The sequence below is a fragment of the Mobula birostris genome, chromosome 6 (assembly GCF_030028105.1).
Source record: "Mobula birostris isolate sMobBir1 chromosome 6, sMobBir1.hap1, whole genome shotgun sequence".
NCBI classification, from domain to species: Eukaryota; Metazoa; Chordata; class Chondrichthyes; order Myliobatiformes; family Myliobatidae; genus Mobula; species Mobula birostris.
The window spans coordinates 150,375,418-150,399,948 of record NC_092375.1 but is presented as its reverse complement, the minus strand read 5'-3'; the positions used below and the strand labels follow the sequence as shown (position 1 = coordinate 150,399,948).

The following is a 24,531-nucleotide window of genomic DNA, read 5'->3' as shown; positions in this document are numbered from 1 at the left end:
TGGCATCCACATCACAAGGACTTCACATAGTCCGTACACAACAGCTGTGTGGTGAAAAAGGCTCAGCAGTGCCTCTTTCACCTCAGACGGTTCAGGAAGTTTGGTATGGGCCCCCAAATCCTAAGAAGTTTCTACAGGGGCACAATTAAGAGCATCCTGACTGGCTGCATCACTGCCTGGTATGGGAACTCTACCTCCCTTAATCACAGGGCTCTGCAGAGTGGTGCGGAGACAGCCCAGCACATCTGGAGTTGTGAACTTCCCATGATTCAGGACATTTACAAAAAGAGGTGTGAAACAAGGGCCTGAAGGATCATTGGGGACACGAGTCACCCCAACCACAATCTATTCCAGCTGCTACCATCCCAGAAATGGTACTGCAGCATAAAAGCCAGGACCAACAGGCTCCAGGAAAGCTTCTTCCACTAGGCCATCAAACTGATTACCTCATGCTGATTTGAGCGAATTCTATGTTACATGATTGTTCTATTTATTATAAATTACTATGATTACATGTTGCACATTTAGACAGAGACATAACGTAAAGATTTTAACTCCCCATGTGTGTGAAGGATGTAAGAAATAAAGTCAGAGGACTGCCCGTCTGCAAATGGAGCAGCAGTATTTTTGTGCTGCCCTTAAGTTTTCTTTCTCTCCCCCCTAGTTTAATCTTTGAATTTAAAATTTTTACTTGCTGATTCTTGAGGGGGAACAATATGTCTATGCCTACCAGAAATGGGAAGAATTTACCTGAACCTAGTGATAAAGGTAATGGGAAAGGAAAGGTGCAAAAGGAAAGACCTGATGAAATGCCATCGTGGGCTGAAGATATCCTTCGGACACTGAATTCAATTAAGGATCAGAATGGATCAATTAAAGACCAACTGGAAAAGAATAGTAATGAAATGAAGTCATTTCTGGGAAAACTTAAAAAGACCTGGAAACTCAAGTTATTACACATGAAGAGGAATTGAAGATAACCAAGCAAAAGTTGTCTGAAGCTACAACTCCTTTGGAAAGATATCAAAATAAGATTATAGACCTGGAAACTAGGTCTCGACGAAAGAATATACGAATTGTTGGGCTGCAAGGAGGAGCTGAAGATGGAGATTTAACTGCTTACTTCGGTAAGCTTTTTCACATTTCCACATTTCCTACCATTCTATCAAAGCCGCCTGCTATAGAAAGGGCACACAGGGTGTTTATCTCGAAATTGAAGAATTCTAGTAAACCAAGATTTGTTCTGGTTTGCTTTCATTACTTTAAAATTAAAGATCAAATAATGCGACAGGCAAGAAAACAGAGTTTTTTTTATGGAATCTGAGCTCCGCTTTTACGAAGATTATCCAAGAGAGATAATGGAACAAAGATCAAAATTTGCCCTGGTAATGAAACAAGCATATGATAAAAAACTTTTTCCCTCTTTGAGGTATCCGACAAGAATTAAAAGTTTTTCCTGCTAATACTCCTCCTCTTACTTTGTTTGATCCAAAAGCTGCACTGGACTTTGTTCAGGCCATACCCGCCGCTGTTACTGACGCCGCAGCTGAATGAACTATCTGAAAGGCTGTTTGGCTATCCGTATATTATTCGCATTTTGGAAAGAAGATTTATGAAGGTCATTTGTATATTTCATTGAGAGACTAATTAAAGAAGACAAGGAGAGTTGTTCATTACTGCATATTGTTGGTTTTCCTTTGGAAAGATTTATGGCTCAAGTATGTCTGTCTAAATGATCATCTGAACATTCGACTGAGAAAAGAACGGGATTTGTTCCTTTAATTTAATACTTGGTTTGTTTCTTTTTTTTAATCAGCTAATTGGTAGTTTTTTCCTACTAATAGGGCTTTTTATATCTCTTTTCCTGTTTTATTATAACATTTTATAATTGAGTTTAAAGCTTTTTTAGGGAATTAATATTAAACTCAAAGATGGCACTGGTTTTTCTCTCTAAGAGATAACATTGTTTTGGTTCTTTCTTGTTTATTAGTCCATGGAATGTAAATTTTTTTTGCTGAGACTTCATTGTTTTTTTACAAGGTCACTCTACTTTTTTACTAACTGGGGGAGGGAAAGAAAACACAGACAGAGCAGTCAGTAGCTTTGAACTCTATTGTAGATCGCTTGCCTTTTTCGGGCTTCCAGTGTGGGTGGGTGGGTTTAGAGTTACGAGTTTTTTCCCATTGGGTGATTCCGGAGCATGCCTGTTTTTTATGTGGTTGTATTCTTCATCACCGCCATTTTTGATCATCCCGTATTGGTATGTGCTCTGTGCATGTATAAAGTAGAATAAAATTATAGTATGGTATTTAAACAGATCAATATAATAAGTTGGAATGTACATGGTTGGAATCATCCTATTAAATGAAAAAAGACTTTTAAAATTATTAACCGATTCCAACCTGATATAATTTTTGCTCTAAAGACACATATCAGGGCAGGAGATCTAAATAGATTTTTTGGATGGTGGAATGGTTTGCAATTCCACTCTACTTCTCAGAGTAAAACAAAAGGCACCGTGTCTATTGTTATTAAACCTAATATATTTATTCCAGAGGATATTGAATCAGATTCTAATGGTAGATTTTTAATTGTTAAAGAAACAATCTATAACAGAAAAGTTGCTTTGGTTAATTTGTATGGTCCTAAGTTAGATGATACTTTTTTTAAAAAGGTACTTGCTTTACTGCCTGATTTAAATGAATATATGCTGATAATGGGCAGGGATTTTAACTGCTGCTTAAATCGTACGATTGATAAGACCTCACCCAATCAGCGACTTCCAAATCGATCCGTGGCATTTATTAATTCCTTTTTGATTGATTTTGGGTTGATTGATTTGTGGAGGTATCTCCATAACGATAATAGAGAATATTCTTTCTTTTCACTTGTTTATAAAAAAAATTTGAGGATCCATTATATTATAAGCGATCCCCACTTCTTGTCTAGTGTTAAAACTTGCAAATATGATGCTATTGCTATATCTGATCATGCGCCTCTGAGCTTCTCTTTTGAGTTTGATGATGTCATTCTTGTCTGCCCACCTTGGCGCATGTCTCAGACATTATTCCAAAACCCAAACTTGTCAGTTTCATTGAAACACAGACAAAAGAATTTTTTCTTTTTAATGATATAGGGGCTATGTCTAAATTAGTTATATTAGGATACATTTAAAGCATTTTTATGTGGTCAGATTATTTCTTATTCAGCTAAACTTAAAAAAACTAAAGCAGAATTAGATAGAATTTCAAAACAAATTAAAGATTTAGATAATATCTATGCAATTTCCCCCAATACTGATTTATTTAAACAAAGGGTGGCATTTCAATCATAATATAACCTGTTATTAACTCATCCCATTGAAGGATATTTGCTTAAGTTAAAGAGCCAATTTTATATGTTTGGAGATAAAAATAATAAACTGCTCGCATCTCAATTAAAAATGGCTGCAGCCAAAAGGCAAATCATGAAAATTCCTAGGGAAGATGGTACCTTAGCTCAGGAATATGAAGAAATTACTAAGATTTTTCAAGATTTTTATGCTGAATTTTATATATCTCAATGTCCGTTACGATCGTCTGAAATGAATGCTTTTTTACTAAAAATTGTTTTTCTTAACATCTCAGCTGAGGATCAAAAAACTCTTGATGCTCAAATCACTGAAGCCGAAATTCATAAAGCTATTTTTTCAATGCAATCTGGTTAAGTCCCTGGGACTTGATGGCTATCCCGTAGAATTTTATAAAAAATTTGGGAAGTTGCTTTCTCTGTACATGTAGGAAATGTTGGATTCTTTTGTGAAAGGTGATTTACCCTCAACTTTTTACAATGCTTCTATTTCTTTAATTCTTAAAAAAAATAAAGATCCCACTCACTGTGCTTCATATAGACCTATTTCATTACTGAATGTCGACGCCAAGATTCTGTCAAAGATAATGGCCAATAGGTTGGAGAATATTTTGGGTAAAATTATTTTTAAAGATCAAACAGGCTTTATAAAGGATCGCTATTCTTTTTCAAATGTTCGGAGACTACTTAACATTATATATTCCTCCTCTTTTAAAACTCCACAATGTGTTGTATCTTTGGATGCTGAAAAAGCGTTCGATCGAGTCAAATGGAAATATTTATTCAATGTTTTAGAGAATTTTAGCTTTGGTGCTAATTTTAATAATTGGATTAAAATAATATATAAAGCCCCTATTGCTACTGTTGTCACTAATGATTGTAGGTCTCCTTTTTTTCAGCTTGCACCGGGGACAAGGCAAGGCTGTTCATTAAGTCCTCTGTTGTTTAATTTAATATTAGAACCCCTTGCTATTGCTCTTCGTGAGGCTAAAAATATCCATGGGATTTTTGTGAATGAGACCATGCATAAGATCTCTCTTTACGCTGATGATTTATTGGTTTATATATCTAACCCTAACGAATCTATTCCTACCTTGCTAAAATTATTTAATGAATTTGGGGGTTTTACAGGATATAAAATAAATTTTAGAAAAAGTGGATGGTTTCCTTTAAATGATTCTGTCTCTATATATTACTCCTTCCTTTTAAAGTCACAGACTCTTTTAGATATTTAGGGATTATAATTACTAAAAAAAAAAAGGATCTTTATAAAGCCAATTTTGTTCCTTTAGTAGTATGAAGTATTTATTCAGTAGATGGAGTCCACTTACATTTTCACTTGTTGGTCGTATTCATATAGTTAAAATGATGATTTTAACAAATTTTTAAAAAATATTTATTTCAAAATATTCCTGCTTTTTTGACTAGGAAGTTTTTTGATCGGATTGATTCTATTATTTTATCTTTTATTTGGAATAATAAAAGATAAAGAATTAGTAAATGTCACTTACAAAAATTGAAAAAGGATGGAGGTCTTGCTTTGCCTAATCTAAGAATGTATTATTGGGCTGTTAGTGTGCAATATATGTCCTTTTGGTTATACTGGGTTGATAAGAGTGATCGGCCGATTTGGGTAGACCTGGAACTGAAAGTTGTAAAACAGTTTTATTTAACCTCGCAATTAGTTGAAGTTGTTAATTTAAACCTACATCCTGTGACTAAGTGTTCTTTACAAATTTGGCTCCAGTTCCACAATTTTTTTAATCTTAAAAAATTTAAACTTTGTAGTTTATCAAAATTACTTTTTTAAGCCTTCTTTGAGTGATCCAACTTTTTTTTTTACCTTGGAAAAATAAAGGTATTAATTCTTTTTTGGATTTATTTAAAGAAGATAGATTAATGTCTTTTGAACAATTAATTGATAAATATTCTCTTTCATACTCTCACTTCCTGCAATACCTTCACGTTAGACATTTTTTACAAAAATATTTAAGCAATTTTCCTTACATATTGGAGACTGACCTGTTAAGATACTATTATGAGTATGAATCCTTTGATCAAGGGTTCTATTGGAAGAATTTATAATTTATTATTACAATGGGATAAGCATCCTTTATCTAAGATTAAACAGGATTGGGAAAAGGAACTTAATTTGATTTATGATGGAGGATTGGATGCGGATTTTGAAGCTGGTTAACTCTTCTTCAATTTGTGCTAGCTATTCATTGATTCAATTTAAAATTGTACATCGTTATCATTTGATGAAGGAGAGACTTTCTAAAATCTTTTCTAATGTTGATAGTCATTGTGATAGATGTAAAACTGAGATAGCTACACTGACATATATTTTGGTCTTGTTCTATATTGGAACAATTCTGGAAGTCAGTTTTTTCAACAATTTCTAAAGCACTTAAAATTAATCTACAACCTAATAAATTAACTGTTCTTTTTGGAATAATTCCTCAAAATATTCATGGTGTTTGTGTCTGACAAACATGTTATTGCATTGATAGCTAGGAGGGCCATTTTGTTGAAGTGGAAGGATACCTCAGCTCTCACTTTGTCACAATGGTTCTCTCAAGTGATGCTATGTCTTAGTTTGAAGAAAATTAGAAGTCGAACCTTTATTTGATTTTGAGAAAAGATGGGGCTGATTTGCTCGTTATTATCATTTGAGCTAACTGATATAATTTTTCCACGATCCAATTGTAAATTTTTTAGTATATTTTCTTTTCTTGCTGGCAGTTTGATGTTTATTTTTAGAAGCTTTTTGCATGACGCATGACTCCGGGGTTGTACACCTAATGGGTTCTTTTTTCTCTCACTTTTCTGCTTAGTAGGTTTTTTTTGTTATCACAAATTTTTTTTCCCCAATCTTTAAGATAATGACTTTTTTGAGACATTGTGTTGTTACTTCAATGTACTCGTTATTTTTTCTGTATAACAATAAAAAGATTTGAAAAGAAAGAAATAAAGTCAATTCAATTCATCTTTAATATGCACCTTTGTTGATTGTCAGCAAGATGGTATTACCAATCTGTACTGACTGTGGTTTGCTGACAAGGAAGTCAAGAATCCAGTTGTGAAGAGTTGTATAGGCACACGTTTTGAAGCTTGTTGATTCATACTGAGAAGATAATGGTGTTTAACACCATGTTTTAATAGCAGCCTGACGCAAATATTTACTATAAGCTATTTGGTCTACAGATTCTACAGAATTAAAACAAATTAGAAGTAAACCCACCTACTGAAATCTGGATTGAGTTGCTAGAAAATATTCCCTACTGCAATTTTCTGTCAACAATATACATTTGCACGTATGTTAATAAAGGAAAGTTGATTTTTCTTTGAGTTCATCCATCTATCCATTACACACAAATTCTACAAAAGCAAATTTTATTTTGTATTTCAAATGAAGTGTATATTGCAAGGGCAAGTTTCTGTCACCTTAACAGCTGTTAATTAGAGGTTACCTGTATCTGGAACATTGGAGCATCTTTGAAAGCATAAAAGGCTTTCTTCCCGATTTTTTTCTGCTTCGAAGTTTTTTTTGGTGAATTAGAATTGTACAAGTGACCTCAGCAGTCACTTGGTGAATAGAATGAGAAAAAATGACTCCATGGCATATGATTAAATATTGGTACTAGTACCTTCTATTTTTCCATTACCTACCATTAACACAATGATGCCAAATTTGTTATAAAATCTTTTAAGTATCACTTCAAAGAGCAAACATCACATTCAGAATGCAAATTACCTAATTTCCTTAATAAAATCCATATTTAATACAATGCCATAGTTTCATTAATTCATTATGTTCCCTTTCATGGATAACAAAACTACTCACAACTCAAAACTTCAGGTTTCAATGTCAACTTTTCAATTTCAACATCCTCGAAGAATATTCTGCCATGAAACAAATTACTTTGTCGGGTAATGTAACTGGGAGAAATGTACATAATTCACAATCACCGACATAAGAGTTGGGGTTTCACTTTAAGAAGCTGGTCTGTCGTGATGATGCAAGAATTTTTAGTGTGCTTTTGTTTAAATTTAGGTTTTGGAGTTCAATAAAATGTGTTACAGGTTTCATTAAACAAAAAATGTCACTTTGTGATAAGAGTATAGGGATAGGTAAATATGGGTATAGACTAGGAACAATGATCAATTACCTTATGAGTACCTTATGTTACTGTCACTGGGCAAGGCAGAAAAAAACCCTACCCAGCAACAGGTGACATACTAGACATTGTTCTCTGAAAATGCTAGATAAAGTTTCAAATAAGAAATTATCAGGTCATACCAAAGCATTTTGAAGGATGATTGAAGGGAAATCTCAAGGTATAACTAAATATGGGAAGGATAGCGTAGGGGACAGAACGTTCAAGAGAAAGGGGAAGGTGTCAATATAAGGAACTGATGTTGTATCCAGGATAGTTTTGGCAGAAAATAATAACTAACCAATGACGATTTTACATCTAATAGTATACTGGCATATGATCGAAACTATTAACATGTGATCGAAACTATTCTAAAACTGTCTTCACTCGCGTAATTGTAAAATTTCCTGCGTTATGTGATGATCAATGTTATAAATTGTGAAGAACTGTGATTCAGGGGAGGGGTAGTGTCCGGACTGGCTCTTTAGATCAGTCTGTAACTTCCCAAATAGCATGCTATGAATAAAGAGTATAAAGTTTAAGAAAATATTGCTTGTTTTATTGTGTTTGTGGTACCTGTGTTCTTTCATCGTGTCGATCCGCCTTGACATTTGTTTTATTTGCAAAAACTTACAATGGTGTTCCCGATGCTCTAGAACGATTCCAGAGTTATCGAATGTGTTGGCCAATGCAGTAGCTTTGAAACTGCCAGAGTTTTGGGAGAAAAAAGCCGTTGTTTGGTTTGTACTAGCCAAGGCCCAACTCACTCTGCAAGAAATCTCCACCAACGACACCTAATTCTACCACGCGGTAGAGTCACTCAGCAGTTACCCGGCTGTGAGAGCTGCGAGTCTCCTTGAACACCCGCCTGAAAATGATGAATTTTGGTACAAATGCTAGGAAGTGCCAACCACCTCGCAGCTTCGACAGTACCAGTGCGTTGGGACATCAGCGGTTTGAACACCGTGGGTTCCAACTGCCAGGGTTATCCATTGTTCATTAAGGACACCCTTTCAGGGTGACACGGTGTTCAAGGAGGTGTGCCGTCAGCATTACATATCAATGAGAAGGCGAAGAGTGACAAAATCTTGCCAGAGATCACCAATGACAGCAAGATCCAGGCTTAGGGGACATGATGGATGACACTCTGCTTCATTGTCTTGGCTAAAGTGCCTAGACCTCTGCTTGGTGCCGATTTCCTATGTGCCCAAGGACTGTCCATCAATCTTAAGAACTGCTGTCTTGTGGACATCAAGGACTATGAATCGGTCAAGCGCATTCACACTGCATGTGAGTTTACTTAACTACTGGGCAAATTCCCAAACCTCACCAAGGCCACTTTCTCCATGACAGTCACAAAACATGGGGTTGAGCACCACGTTCTCACAACTAGCCTGCCAGTCCAAGCCTGCGTACATGGACTGGACCCAGAAAAGCTGGCAACGAGGAAGACTGATCTTGCCAACATGTAAAGATTCGGCACTGTTATGCCTATTAAATAGCACCTGGGCTTCACTCCTCCATATGGTCCCAGAGTCTGATGGTGGTTGCTGTCCATGTGGTGATTACTGACACCTTAACGAGGCCACCACCCTTGACTATTACCCAGTTCCACACATTCAAGACTTTTTGGCATGTTTATCTGGAAAGTTAAAAGTTTTCCCAAAGTAAATCTAGTTAGGGGCTACCATCAGATGCCTGTGTGTTTGGGGAACATGATAACCCTGGCTGGCATTTTTGAGTTTTTGTATACAGTTTGGACTGAAAAAAATTCAGTGCAGAATTTTCAACGGCTGATGGATGCTATATTAAAAGACTTGAGATTACTGTTTACCTGGATGACATACTCATCGCCAGTGTGTCAAAATTCGAATACGTATCTCATCCCCACACACTTTGAATGCTTAAGCCAACACGGGTTGATTATTAACCCTACGAAATGTCAGATTGGGTTATCAACTTTCATTGACTTTCTAAGCCATCGCATCTCTGCAAAAGGTGCGAACCCCTTCAATCAAAGATAGCTGCTGCTATGGATTTCTCACTACCCACACTACTAAGCAAGTACAGGAGTTCTTCGGTATGGTGAATTTCTATCACAGCTTCATTCCACAAACTGCTGAACTTGTGCTTTCCCTGTATTGCACGCTTAAAGGCAATAACCCTAATCAAGTGCTTACTGGACAGCAGACGTGACCAGAGCATATGACAATACATGAACTCTATCTAACACGACCCTACTGGCACTCCCGCTCCCCAACCATTACTACTGACACCATAAATATTGCTATGGGTGCTGTGTACCAAAAGCTGTTCAGAGGCATGTGGCACTGCTCGCCTTTTGCATTGGCAGCTCCATCCCCTCCCCCAAAAGGAAGTACAGCACGTTTGACCATGCGCTTCTCTAACTCTTATCTGGTTGTCCATCATTTTTGTTTTCTTCTAGAGAGTCGCCATTTCACAGCACTTGTTGACTACAAACCCCTCATGCACGTGATGGCCAAAATATCAGATGCGGTCTGCACGGCAGCAAAGCCATCAGGTCTACCTATCCCAGTTCACAACAGATATACAACACATCAAGGGGTAAAATAATGCCATGATTGATTGCCTCTCACGGCCAGCTGCTGAGACTGTACACATAGGGGATGACTAAAGGCTGATTTATACTTGTGCGTACCAGCTTATGCCGTAGCCTACACAAATGGGCTATGCTGTTGTGAGCATTTATACTTGTGTGTTGGTGTCTCTCTCCTGTGGAATGTCTCAACTGGTTGCCCTCACCTCATCATGCCCGCAAACTGGAGATGGACAGTTTTCGACTCCATACATGGCCTCTGCATCCGGGCCAGAAGGCCTCACAGAAACTGGTTGCACTAATGTTTGTTTGGCACTGCCTCAGAAAGGACATACATGATTGGAATGCAGTTTGTGTAGTGCCAATGGGGAAAAAATTTCAAAAATTATCTGTCATGTTCAGAAGCCAGTGGCACCTTTTGAGGTCCCTGAGAGACAGTTTGACCATGTTAATGTGGACCTTCATGGTCCTCCCCCACCCCCAGTTTCACACACTTTCTTACAATGATGGATTGGATCACCAGCTGTCCGGAGGTCATCCCTCTAGCGTTGATGACGGCTACAGATATGGCTTGGGTGTTCACCAGCTTCTGAGTCAGTTTGGCATCCCATCTGATATTTCTTCTGACTGTGGTCCCTAATTCACTTCAAACCTCTGGGTTGCAATGGTCTATGCATGTGGTTTCACCGCTTCTTAAATGCTGCTCTGACCAATGAGTGTTGGCATGATTGTCTCCTATGGGTCCTGCTGGGGCTGAGTTGGTTGGTACATGGTCAGCTGTTACAAGTGCCAGGTGATTTCTTTCCTGATGCCATGATGCCTGGTTGGCCTCTCCACAGCATTCCAGCCTTCTCAGAAAAATTCAGTTTCTTTTCACCTATTCCTACCTCCCATCATGGCATACAGCACTCTTGGGTTCCTGATGACCTACATTCTGCCTTGTTTGTTTTCCTCCACCATAATGCACACCAACATCCCTTTAGGCCCCCTATGATGGCCCATTCCACATCTTGGAATGGTGAAAAAAGACATCATAGATAAGAGGGGTAAACCTGCATATTTTAGAAGATCTCCTTAAACTAGCCCACCAAGATTTGGTGTATTCCGCTGCCATGCCCCTGGCATCACAACATGATCATGACCGTTTCAATGCACCTCTAGTTGAGCCAGAGGCACTTGTGGTTCCTCGACCCATGGAACACAGGACCTGAGCTGAGCGGCTCATTCAAGCTCCACAGGTTGTGTAGGGTAACAATTGCGAAAATGTACATAATTCACAACCACCGACACTGAGTTAGGAAGTAGCTTTAAGGGGCTGGTCTGATGTGATGATGTTGTTACGTAAGAATTTAATGAAAATAAATGAATATATACAGTGGCTACTTTATTAGGTACACCTGCTCACAATTGGCAAAATCTAATCAGCCAATCATGTGGCAGAAACTCAAAGCATAAAAGCATTAAGACATGGTCAAGGGGTTCAGATGGTGTTCTGACCAAACATCAGAATGGGGAAGAAATGTGATCCAAGTGATTTTGACTGTGGAATGATTGTTGGGCCAGCTAGGCTGGTTTGAGTAGTATAAAAATTGCTGATCTGCTGGGAATTTTCATGTGCAACAGTCTCTAGTTTCGAGGTTGGTGCGAAAAACATAAAAACATCCAGTGAGTGGCAGTACTGTGGGAAAAAACACCTTGTTAATGAGAGAGGTCAGAGAAGACTGGCTGGTCTGGTCCTAAATGAAAGGAAGGTGATAGTAATTCAAATAACCATGCATTACAAAAGTGGGGCACAGAAGATCATCTCTGAATGCACAACATGTCATACCTTGAAGTTGGTGGGCTACAGCACCAGAAGGTCATAAAGATACACTTAGTGGCCACTTTATTAGTTATAGGAAGTACCTAATAAAGTGGCAACTGAGCATATTTAAGCATATTATAACAATCAGAGCGATCATCAAATCATGATTGCCTGCAATGACTATCCAATAATTTAACAATAATTTTAGAGATACCTGAATATCCTAAGTACTACAGGGAATATTTTAAGAAAATATTATTCTGTAAAAAGCGATGGTAATTTATAATGCAATCTTTCCTGTGACATTCTTAGGTGATATAAGAAAGTTATTGATTCAAGTGGCCAAGAAATATCCTGGTGTTATTTTGGTCTTTTATTTTGAAGATCTAAAAGTGCAACTTGATTAAACAAGAAAAAAATGGATTGACAATGCTAAGTATTATATACTCTATGATACCGAAAAACCAAATATTTTCTTCATCAGTTTAATACACACTTTAATATTTTCCTACAAGAAATATATTCCAAACTCTCTCTTCTTAGGTCAATTTTTAGTTTGGAACATGAACAGATGGAGAACAACTAAAGCAAAATCACATGAAGTTAGAATTATTGGCTCTTACCTCTTGTAAAATTTTTTGAGCATCCTCTTGGGTTTCAAAGGTAATAAACCCATATCTGAAGGAAAGTATAGGCTATACATTAATTTAGATGCATGTGACAGATTCAAGGAACAAAAGTAGAAACAATTATTCACTAGTTTCTGAAAACTCAAGGCATTTCACTTTTTAAAATTTGATCTGATATAGTTCTAAGTCCATCATGATCGATTTCAAAAATAAATTGTAGGTATAAAAGATAGATGGCTTCAGCAGAAAAACTTTAAAAAAAGTGTATTAAGCATAAAAGGTGATAAAATGCTGTTAATGTTCTTAGACCAGATCTAAGATTTTATCCCACACATTATTTCTTAAAGTGTAAGTACACCTTCATCTTCATTTGTTATGCAATTTCAATATCTTAGAGCAATATTCTGCCATTAAAGAAAGGGAATCACATATTTAAGCATATTTGAACAACAATCATCACACTGGACATGAAATCTTCTGATTGTACTTATACAACACTCCCACTTTAAGTCATACCTAAAGTTTTGGTCAAGATGGCTCAGGTTAAAGTATCATGTGGAATGAAACGTGTATAAATACCACTATGTATTTGCATGTAAACAGCATTCTAAGAAATGGTGTGAAGTGTTTAAAGTACAGTGTAGTGATTATGGCGATGGGGGGGTGGGGTGGGGTGGGGTGGGCTATCTAGAATAAACTTTTAAGATGGCATGCAGTTTTTGTTTTAACAGCCCTACAGTGCTTTCCAAAAGGGAGTTGTTGGAAAAACAGTTTACAGGGTGGCTAGTGTCCACAATGATGGTAGACTGGTGCCACAGATATTTTCTGCTGACCTGTTTCTTAAAAGTTTCCACTATTGTGAGAGGATGCTGCAACAAACCAGACACTAATGGGTGATATGGAGGATGCTCTCTATAATTGCTCCAGTACGTTCTGAGGAAGATAGAATTTTACTAAATTCTGCAAGAAGCACATCCTCTGCCAAGCCTTTTTTGTTAGTTCAGGAGATAGGGTTATCCTACATGAGGTCCTGTGAAATAATGTTGCCCGGGAACCTGAATACCGGAAGTGCTAACTTTAGAGTTGTTGATAATGAGCGGGTGGAGAAGAGGCATATTTATCCTGAAGTCAATATGTATCTCCACTGTCTTGAGGGCATTCAGCTCCAAGTTGTTGTGACTGTGCCAGACTCTAGCTTGATTACTTCCTGGTGAATTGTTACCACTGGTAATTAGTCCAATAACTGCAACAATTTAACCCAATAGACCAGAAATCAAAGAATCCACAGTTTATTTATAAAAAAAATATACTTTGGTAATTAGCCACTCCATTTAACACCTCTGTCCTTATTAACCTCCTCAAAACCAACAGAACCTTGCTGAACCCTGCAAGATGACTGATCTTCAAGTTGGAATTAATAATTCTGCAATTTGCTGGAGTAAATTATTTTACAATTTTATAAATATTCTGGTAATCTCTTGGTGTGAGCTCCTGTAGGGCAAAGTCACAACTTCATTATCAAGCAAGTTACAAATTTTCACATGAATAAAGTTGTTTTTATTTCGGTATTTTTCTCCTCCACACACAAAACATATTTCAAGGTATTAACTATAATAAAAACATTTCCTAGGTTTCATATTATAAATAGGTGTATAATATTTGCTGCTTATTGCTTTGCATTGTCTCTCTGTGAAGATCATACTCATTTTACTTTTTGAAGGACAAAACAATGATTCAGTGAGCCTATCGAAGGCAATTGAAGTGCATTTTGACAGCTTCCCTGTTGGGAGTTAATACATTCAGATTTATCTCCTTTTTGATTATAATCACTATCATGACATAGAGCTTTCTGTCATGTCCATCTGTTCCCAGATGAGAAAGGCAAGGCTGTGAATGTGTTTCCGAAATTCCTCACTACAAAGTTTTACTGTGCTGTGCAGACATGGTTCTACAGTTGGCAGATCTTTTCAACCTCATAATGTACATCTGGGTTAGCAGGAAGACTGCACTGGATCCTTGTCATGGGCAGAGGTGAGTTTTCTGCGGACCTTGATCTCAAATGTTCTCCTGTTCGGATGGACAGAAGCAATGCTGATGCATTGATGAAATTTATCATTACCTTCATCCAGAAGTGGTTCTGAGATTTTGCCTTATATTTCAAGCAGTTTGATTTTGCAAATTACTATGGTACTTTCACACCTCTGTATTACCACGTATTTTCTATTTAACTAAATAATTGGAAGAAAAGTGCTTGCTATTAGCATCTGGTAGTAGGTTATACATCGATGTCTATAGCACATTTTCAATTTGTTGAAGCTGGAATGCAGCTTTACATGTTCATTTGACATAATAGATCTCTTGTAGTGATCCATTACTTGTGTGGTTCTTTTAAGGTACTACCATATTCCGGTTTATATTTGTAAGCATGACTCATAGTCCAAAAATGATTTCAGAATAAAAAAAATTGCTGCAGTAAATAAACAAAAATAGAATATTCATATTTACCAATGCAAACCATCACTATATTGCAGGTTTTGACAGGCTTATTTAATAACTCAATACCAATGTACCACATGGGAACAAAATTATGTAAACCAGTGAAGTCCAAGATATAATCCATGCTCCCATTGTTATCTACTACTCTTACCCATGTGCAAGATTCTGGAAAGCAACAGATTCAGATGTATTAATTAACTCTATATGTTCAAAAAGCTACTAACATCCATTGTCAAGACTACCATGAAAAACTGACGACTTAGGGATGGCATTGGAGAACAGTCAGCTTTCACAGAACTATTCCCACCCTTCATACCTTCAATTTAGAACCAAAAGGACCGCACGACCCAATTTACATCGGTGGTGCGCAACTGGAACAGGTCAAAACCTTTAAGTTCCTTGGGGTCAATATCAGAAATGACCTGACTTGGTCCAAAGCAGAGTTCACTGCCAAGAGACCCTGAGACCCTTCATCAGGAGTAATCTTTCCTTTTTGCTCAGTCCACTGTGAAGTTATCAGGTGCTAGAATAATCAGAATTCCAAATCCTTTGCCTCTGCTTTAAGCCCATGAACATTGTTACACAGATTTTTGAGAAGTAAAAACTTTTTCACTGAACTTGATTAATATTTCTTGTCCTACAGGAGACTATTAATCCAAATCCTTTAAGTTTTACACAGCATTAACCTTCACTTTTTCTTTCAGTTGAGTTCCTACCCCCCAAAAATCATTACTACACTCACATAGCATGCATTAAACCAATTAACTTCTTGTTTCTTTCCAACTGTAAAAGCCAATAAAAACCTTAATTCTCAAATCAGTTTTTACAGATTAAAAATGTTTACCCCACTATGAATGTTGTTCTGAAGTGCTCTGATGGAAAAAATCATGATCTGAGATATTAAATGTCAACCAAAATGCTATCTTCTCACGTCAATACCTATAATTTCTCATGATACAAATCCAAAAGTATTGTTTCGACAAATGCCCTTGAACTACCTTGAAAAAAACTCCAATTAGTTCACAAAAATATTCTTGTCTAGTCACACGAAATAAAGCAATTTTCCGTATTCCTGTTACATCACCATTAGATGGCTGCATTTGCAGTGTTCAAAACCAATGAACTCCAACTTTACTTTTTAAATAAGACAATAGCCTCTCAAAACATGCTAGATCCAAATCTGCTACATGGTTGTGTAGTTTGCAGAAATTGTTCTAGATTAATTCTTAGTGCAGTCTGAATTACATCCTTTTGTTATTAAGTTATTTAAATTGTCTGAAGAGCAACACATTTGCCATCTTCCCAGCAGGAAAACTGAATCTTAAAATTTCATATTTCTAAATAATAAAATGATTCTTCTCCAAGTGGCCCTATTATTCTCAACTTTATATACGAAGGTAAAAAATTAGCATGGTTATGATTTGCACTGGTTGAGTTGGTATGGGCATGATGGGCTGTACCAGCAAAGGTACACCACAAGTGTGTGTGCGCATAGAGTGCTTTGCTTATATTCAATGTGAAACCAAGATCTTGAATCTGAAAAATTGAAATTACAAAAACAGGGAATACAAGTTGATTATGACAAACCAGGAAACTAAAGAAAAAGGCATGATGGCAAAATAGCAATTGCTGTTCTTTAAAAACACTGACAGCAGATGTTGATGCAGCCAAAGATATTGATAGTATTAGATCCGAGTTGAGTAAGAGGAATAATGCATGGCTCAATAGATCAACTCAACCTGTAAGCATTCATTTTAGACCATAAAATGTTAAGTGCAGGATGAGGCCATTTGGCCCATTGAATCTACTCTACCATTTGATCATGGCTGATTTATTTTCCCTCTCAATCCCATTCTCTTGCCATCTACCTATAACCTTTGACACTCTTACTAATTAAAATTCTAGCAACCTTTGCTTTAAATACACCCAATAATTTGGCCTTCACAGCCATTTGTGGCAATGAATTCCACAGATTCACAACCTCCTGACTAAAGAAATTCCTCATAACTGTTCAAAAGGGATGCCCTTGTATTGAGAAAGTGCCCTCTGGCCCTAGATTCCCGTATTTTCGGAAACTCTACGTAGGCCTTTCCATCATTTCACTTATCCTCCCAAAACCAAGTTTGTTCTACTCAAAATCTTTCCACACCTTTGCCACAAGATTTTACCATTCACCTCCATGTTAGGAATAATTTAGTGTGACCGATAAACCTATTAGACTAAAAATTTTGGATGTAGGAAGAAACAAGAGCACCTTGAGGAAACCCACAGAAAGAACACGGAACCTCCACAGATGGTATCAGAGGTCAATATCAAATCGAGGTTGCTGAAGCTGCAAAGCAGCAACTCTACTATCTGTACTACTGAGCCAGATTTTGGCTCAATGTGGTCTACAAGAGCAATAAACTGAATTGTTAGGCCTAGTACTGAAACACCAATGCACAGGAACAAAAACACTACAGAAAGCGGTGGATACAGCCAAGTACATCACTGATAAAGCTCTCCCCACCGTAAGAGTACATATACATAGAGTACTACCACGAGAAAGCAGCATTCAAAGACCACCACCATCCAGGCCACGGTCAGAAGCCTTGGGTCCCACACCATCAGGGAGAGGGAGAGGGGGAGGGGGAGATATATAAAACCCTACAACCATCAGGCTCAAAAATCAATGTGCATACGCTCCGTACTGATCTCTACTCCGAACAGATTCTATGATCTACAAACTCACTTTCAAGGACTTGTTACAACTCATGATCTCGGTTTTTTTACAAATTATTTGCAATTTATCCTCTTTGGCACATTAGTTATCAGTCTTTGTTTATGCATAGATTTCATAGAGCTATTGTATGTCTTTTTGCCTATACACACTTGTAAAGAAAATTAATTATCAAAACAGTAAATGGAAACATATGTCCTGGGTATAACTCTAAACTGCAACCAGTGATGAGGCTCTGATTGGGGAATTTCAAAGCTTTGGGGAAAGTGGAGTTACCCCTTATTCATTGCTCTCAGGGCCACCCTGACCTGAAACGGCAGCACCTGCAAGGGTTCCTGCTCAGGATATGAGCGAAGACCAATGGCAGATCCAGCAGGTTCAGTAACGGAACTTATGATGGAGAAGGCAGATGAGCTAGGACCTCAAATGTCAACAGCTACAGTACAGGCGGATGAACATTTGGGAAGAGAAATGGCAATTTCTTTAGTTCGTCCAATGGTAGGCAATAGCAAACCACCGTTGCTGGATACTAGGCTTCCTAGAATCTATTTGCTAAGAAAACCATGGTCAAACTCACAAAATGTATCACACAACAACAGCGTCAAGGGGATCTTCAGGACAATTCTGAAGATGCTTCGCTCAGTAGGGTTGATTCTGGTCAGCAGGGGATCCCCAACCGTCATCAAGCTACTGCTCATAAAATTCAAGTAACACAAAAGAAAATTATTGCCATTTGGAATGTAGGAACCCTATATCAAGCAGGAAGATTGAACAATGTTATAAATGAAATGGAAAGACTAAAGATTAACATGATGGGAATTAGCGAGTTTGTTGGAACGGTGCTGGAATATGTCAGAATAAAAATAAACCACTAATTTATTCTTGTAGAACATCCCATACTAATGAAGTAGGAATTCTTATGGATGAAAACATGGCAAAAGTGTTTTAGGACATTGGGCAGTATCAGAAAGAGTGCTCCTTGTTAGATTCAGAGGACAACCATTTGATTTAGCAATTATGCAGGTGGAACAAATGAGGATATAGATAAATTCTATGAAGAGCTTGAACAAGCAAAGAATGGATGCAAATCTCAAGATATTGTTATTGTCATGGGAGATTTAACTGCTAAACTAGGGCAAGGTGCTGATGGAAATACCATAGGAAAATTTGGACTAGGGGAAAGAAATGGAAGAGGTGAGAAATGGGTAGAATGGTGCAAGATGAATAATCACGTCATTATGAATACCTACTTTAAAAACCATCCAAGACGCTTGTGGACCTGGAAAAGTCCAGGTAATAACACTAGAAATCAAATTAACTTTATTACTATAAACCTAAGATTTAGAAACTCAGTGACTCAATGCAAAACATATCCAGGTGCAGACTGTAATAGTGACCATAATCCAGCAGTATGTCACATAAAAGTAAAACTTAAAAAACTAAAGCAGCAAAAACCTGAACAATCCCTTGACTACTTGCAATTAATTAAAGAAAAGGCAAAAATTTACAGTTGAAGTAAGGAATAGATTTCAAAGTCTAGAAATACAATCTGCTGAAGATGATAGCAATCATGTAGAAATGAAATTTAACTCTCTAAAGGATGCCTTGGTAGAATCAGCAAAGTCAGTGATTCCTAAAAAAGAAAAAAAAAACACAAAGAATAAATGGATGACAGATGAAATCAAAAATCTAATGGAAGAAAGGAGACAGAAGAAAGCGAATCCTATAGAATCCTATAGTCCTTAGATAAAAGAAGTTAAAAGCTTATGTCAAAAGGCCAAAGAAGAATGGTTGAACCAAGAATGTGAGCAAATAGAAAGAATCCCTATTACTGATTCAAAAAGGTTACATCAACAAATCAAGAATATCACCGGTAAAAAGCTTCTCTGTTCTTCAGGTGGATGTTTGAAAGCAAAGGACGATACTATTATCATGGAAAAAGATGAGATTATGAACAGATGGACTGAATATATTCAGGAATTGTTTGAAGACAATCGAGACGAAAAACCAGAAATTAAGAAAAACGTGGAAGGTCCAAGTATTTTAAAATCTGAAGTTCGTAATGCAATGAATAAGATGAAGAAAGGAAAGGCAGCAGGTCCTGATGAATTAGTAATTGAACAAATTATCACCCTTGAAGATTATGGAATTGAAAAACTTACTGATTTAATCAATGACATTTATGAGACTGAAATAATACAAGAGATGAAAAAAAATCAGGATTTATCACTCTTCCCAAGAAACCTGGAGCAACAGAATGTGAATTACGTAGGACCATAAGTTTAATTGAGTCATATCACCAAAATACTTCTAAGAATTTTGATGACAAGAGCTAAAAGATACAAGCTGAAATAGGTAAAGAACAATGTGGTTTTGTGAAAGACAAAAGGTATAAGAAACACAATATTTATGTTAAGGATACTATTAGAATGAGCTATTCAAGTGTAAAAAGATTTGTTTGTTTGTTTTATCAACCACACAAAAGCATTTGATAAAGTGAAGGACAGTAAGTTACTAGAAATACTACAGAAAACTCTAGATCTAGATTTGAAAGACCTCCGCCTAATCAGAAATCTGTACTGGGAACAAACTGCCGCTGTATGAATAGATGGAGAAGTGAGTCAGTTTACAAAAATCAAGAGAGGCGTTAGACAAGGGTGTTTTCTCCCCTGATTTAATGTGTACAGTGAACAATATTACAAAAAATAAAAGACATCTTGGTTGGCAGTGAAAACATCAATAATTTCAGATATACACATGACACTGTGTTACCTGCAAGTATGGAGGAAGAACTACAAACTTAATTGATATAGTTGTTGAAGAAAGTGCAAAAATGGGTCTATCAATTGCAAAAACACAATGTATGGTGATATCCAAAAAGAAGGAGAATCCTATCTGCAGGCTGAGAATAAACAGGGAAGACATAAAACAAGTACAGAAATTTTGCTACTTAGGAAGCTGGGTGACATCAGATGGCAGGTGCGACATGGACATCAAACGAAGAACAGGGATGGCAAAAGACACCTTTATGAGAATGAAGAGTATACTGACCAATACTAAACTAGGCATGACAACCCGCCTCAGAGTACTGAAATGTTACGTTTATCCAGTTATGTTATATGGCTCAGAATGTTGGACAATATCCAGTAACATGAGGAAATGAATTGAAGCAGCCGAGATGTGGTTTTTGAGGAGGATGCAAAGAATATCATGGATGAAATGAATATCTAAAGAGGATGTCAGGAACACAGCAAACAGAAAAAGAGAAATAATATATGAGATCATGAAAAGGCAACGTAACTTCATTGGACATGTGATTAGGAGAGAGGAGTTAGAATGCATGGTAATTATGGGACAGATTGAAGGGAAGAAAGCAAGAGGAAGAAGACAAAGACAAATGATGATGGAGACAGCAGCCAGAAAACTGGAAATGAATACCAATGAATTGATCCACTTGACCCAGAACAAGAGTGTGGGGGCCATAGCAGTCAAAGCTCAAGCTGGGCACGGCACCTGATGACGATGATATGGAAACATATGTACTTTGATAATTTTACTTTGCACTTGATATTCTGAAACTAGAAATTTTAAACTTACTTATCCTGTGAAAAGTTCAGTAATTTTGAACAGCCCCAATAAAATTCCTTTAACTTGTCTTGTTGTAAATTTTTATAAAATTATGTACTCGTTCAGCATCCCAAAGTGAATATGAATATATTTTAACTTTTAAATTCCTTCAGGACTACGATTAACCTTTATGCAATAGTGAACAAGAATGTAGTTTCAGTATTTTTTACTGGAACATAAAACAACAGGAACTGCTTGCAATCTACGCAGATGCAACTGAAGATCACTGAAGTTTGATCAGCTAAACTCTTACACAACCTTTTTAAGCCAGAGCACGGTTCAAAGTTTATTTAATAAATGGATTCTAATCTGGCTCAATATTTCAAGTACAGAACTTTAATATTCTAGTTAAAATATTATTTATGCATCCAATATAATCAGAAATGTTAACACCTAATTGGGATATTCAGTCTGTAAAGTTTCCATCAATAGTACACATACCAAAAAAATCATGTTAGGATTGTTGAGAAACCATAACCAAAAACTTTTGTCATACCTATTTCTGACATTCTCTGACTACAAAATCCCAATTCCCCACCTACCATTATCCCTTATACCAGTTTGAAGTGAATAAAAGTCTCTTCCAAACTGTTAAACTTACTTACCCTTTAGAAACTCCTGCTCTGTCATTTACTATTTTGACTTCTTTAACAGTTCCATACTGAGCGAAAAACTTCTTTAGGTCATTTTCATTTGTCTGAAAAAAAACATGGTTGCATGGAACAAATGGTCTTGAATCCAACATCTCTTACTTGGTGAAAACAAACGAAGGCAACTAAGAGTACAAGATACTAACTTTAAAATCAATTCCTCCTACAAAGATCCGATTGGGAATGACTGTTCCAAATCTTGGAGCACTAGTTGGATTGTTACTGTTCAATGGCACTGGAGAAATTGGGTTGGGAGATGGAGATGCAGAATCCATTTGTGGCAGATTAGTATTTTGCTGCTGTAAAAGAGAAATTAGTTTAAAAAATCCACTCACAATTATTAAGTGTGTTCTAATGAAATCAATTCTCAAAAACAGTCTTGCAAATATTAGTCATAAAACTCCTTCACCCAATTTAGAAGTGGACTGGAAGAAAATAAAACCCAATTTTCAAATCCCAATTAACAATACTAATAAAATGCTTTGTCTATCATAATACAAAAAATCATGGAATTCCAGGGATCGGCCATCACTACCCTGGGTAGCACAGTAGCATAGCAGTTGCTGTCAGAATTGTGGCAACACTTCCAGGCTGCCCCCAGCACATCTTTGGACTGTGTTGGTTGTCGACACAAATGACACATTTCAATGTATGTCTCGATGTACAGGTAATAAGTAAAGCTAATCTTTGTCTTTATTTTCAATCTTATGTTAAAAATAAAATTCCTACTTCTTAGATTTTATGGTCAATTGCTTTTAATGGTGGGTACTATACACCATTGTCAGCTACTCTGACAATTTCTAAATTCAGTATTTTCATTATCTGGTTTATACAAATACATGTTGTGGTTGATAAAATAAAAACAGAATATAAATAGTCTGTGGTCATTTTGTCTCCATGTGAATGCCCACAAGAATGAATCTCTAGTATTTGAGGCCATACACGTTGATAATAAATTTACTTGGAACTTTTCTAGATAATGGAAAGTGTTTGTCAAATATGTTTAGAAAAGCTTCCTTAATCAGTACAAGTCCCAACAAGAAAGGAACCTTGATTTGAGATATTTTGAGGCCCTGGTTAAAAAAAAAAGTGCACAGTAGGTATAAGAAGGTTGGAACAAATGAGGTACTTGGTAAGTACGAGAAATGCAACACTCAAGGAGGAAATCAGGAGGGCTAAAAGACACGAGTTTGCTCTAGCAGATAATGTGATGGAGACTCTCAAGGGCTCTACAGATATATTAAGAGCAAAAGGATAGCAAGGGATAAAAACAAAAATTGGTCCTCCAGAAGGTCAAAATGGCAATCTGTGTTGAGCTGAAAGATATGAGGGAGATTTTCAATGGATTTTTTTGCACCTGTATTTACTTGGGATTCGGATATAGAGGCTTGCTGTATTGAGGCAAAGCCTGACAAGGTGTTCCCTTCGACCTGTGGGTTGCTAGTGCAGAAAGTGCAAGGGCCCTAGCAAATATATTTAAAACATCCTTAGCCACAGATGAGGGCTGCAGGATTGGAACATAGCTAATGTTGTGTTGTTTAATAAGAGTTCTTAAAATAAGCTAGGAAATTATTGGCTAGTGAGCCTGACATCAGTAGTGAGAAAGTTATCAGAAGATATTCTAAGGTACAAGATATATGAGTATTTGGATAGACTGATTAGAGTCAACATGACTTTGTGTGGTAGTTCATGCCTAACCTATCCTATGGTTTTCCAAGGAATTTAATAGGAAAGTTGATGAAGGCAAGGCAGTGGATGTTGTCTACATGGACTTTAGCAAGGCCTTCGACAAGGTCCCAGTTGATCAAGGTTCAGTTACGTGGCATTCAAAATAAGATAGTAAATTAGATTAGACATTGGCTTTGCAGAAGCAGCCAGAGGGGTTGAAGATGGTTGTTTGTGATTTGTACTGTGCCACAAAAATCCACAATTCCTTGAAAGTGGCTTCACAGGTAGATAAGGTTGCAAGTAAAGCTTTTGGCACATTTGCTGAGACTTGAGGACCTAAGTTATAGGGAAAGATTGAACAGGTTAGGACTTTGCTCCCCAAGACATAGAAGATTGTGGGAAGATTCAATAGAGGTATAGAGTAAATGCAAAAAACTTTTTCCGAGGTTGGGTGAGACTACAACTAGAGGTCATGGACTATGGGTGAAAGGTCAAATGTTTACTGGCAAAATGAGATGCTAGTGCAAGAGGTGTATGCAGGGTCAATTTCAACATTTAAGACACATGGATGAGAGGAATATGGAGAGCTATATGATCCAGGAGTAGGTTGATGGGACTAGGCAGATTAATGGTTTGGCACATACGAGATTGGCTGAATGGCCTCATTCTGTGCGGTATTGTTCTATGACTGACTTTGAATTGATGTTTTGCTAGAGCACACAAGGCATCATTAAGGTTTTATCCTATCCAACTCATCTCATAGTCTATTTAAATTTCTCCCTTCCTCTGGCTATTCACAGTAGATAACTGGAAAACAGGGAGGTCACAAAGCCCAATGCATAGAGAAAGTTC

The 24,531-nt window shown here is 36.9% G+C and overlaps 1 protein-coding gene across 1 annotated transcript in view; it reads right to left on the bottom strand.

Annotated features, from left to right (window-relative positions):
• The window catches only part of LOC140199469 (protein boule-like), a 104,654-nt gene that overhangs the window by 75,127 nt on the left and 4,996 nt on the right, over nt 1-24,531 (bottom strand). Inside the window, exons 2-4 of the mRNA XM_072261613.1 lie at nt 22,158-22,310; nt 21,967-22,058; nt 12,514-12,568 (exon numbers count right to left, since the gene is read on the bottom strand). Coding sequence (XP_072117714.1) covers nt 12,514-12,568; nt 21,967-22,058; nt 22,158-22,310 — 300 coding nt within the window. The remainder of the gene's footprint in view (nt 1-12,513; nt 12,569-21,966; nt 22,059-22,157; nt 22,311-24,531) is intronic.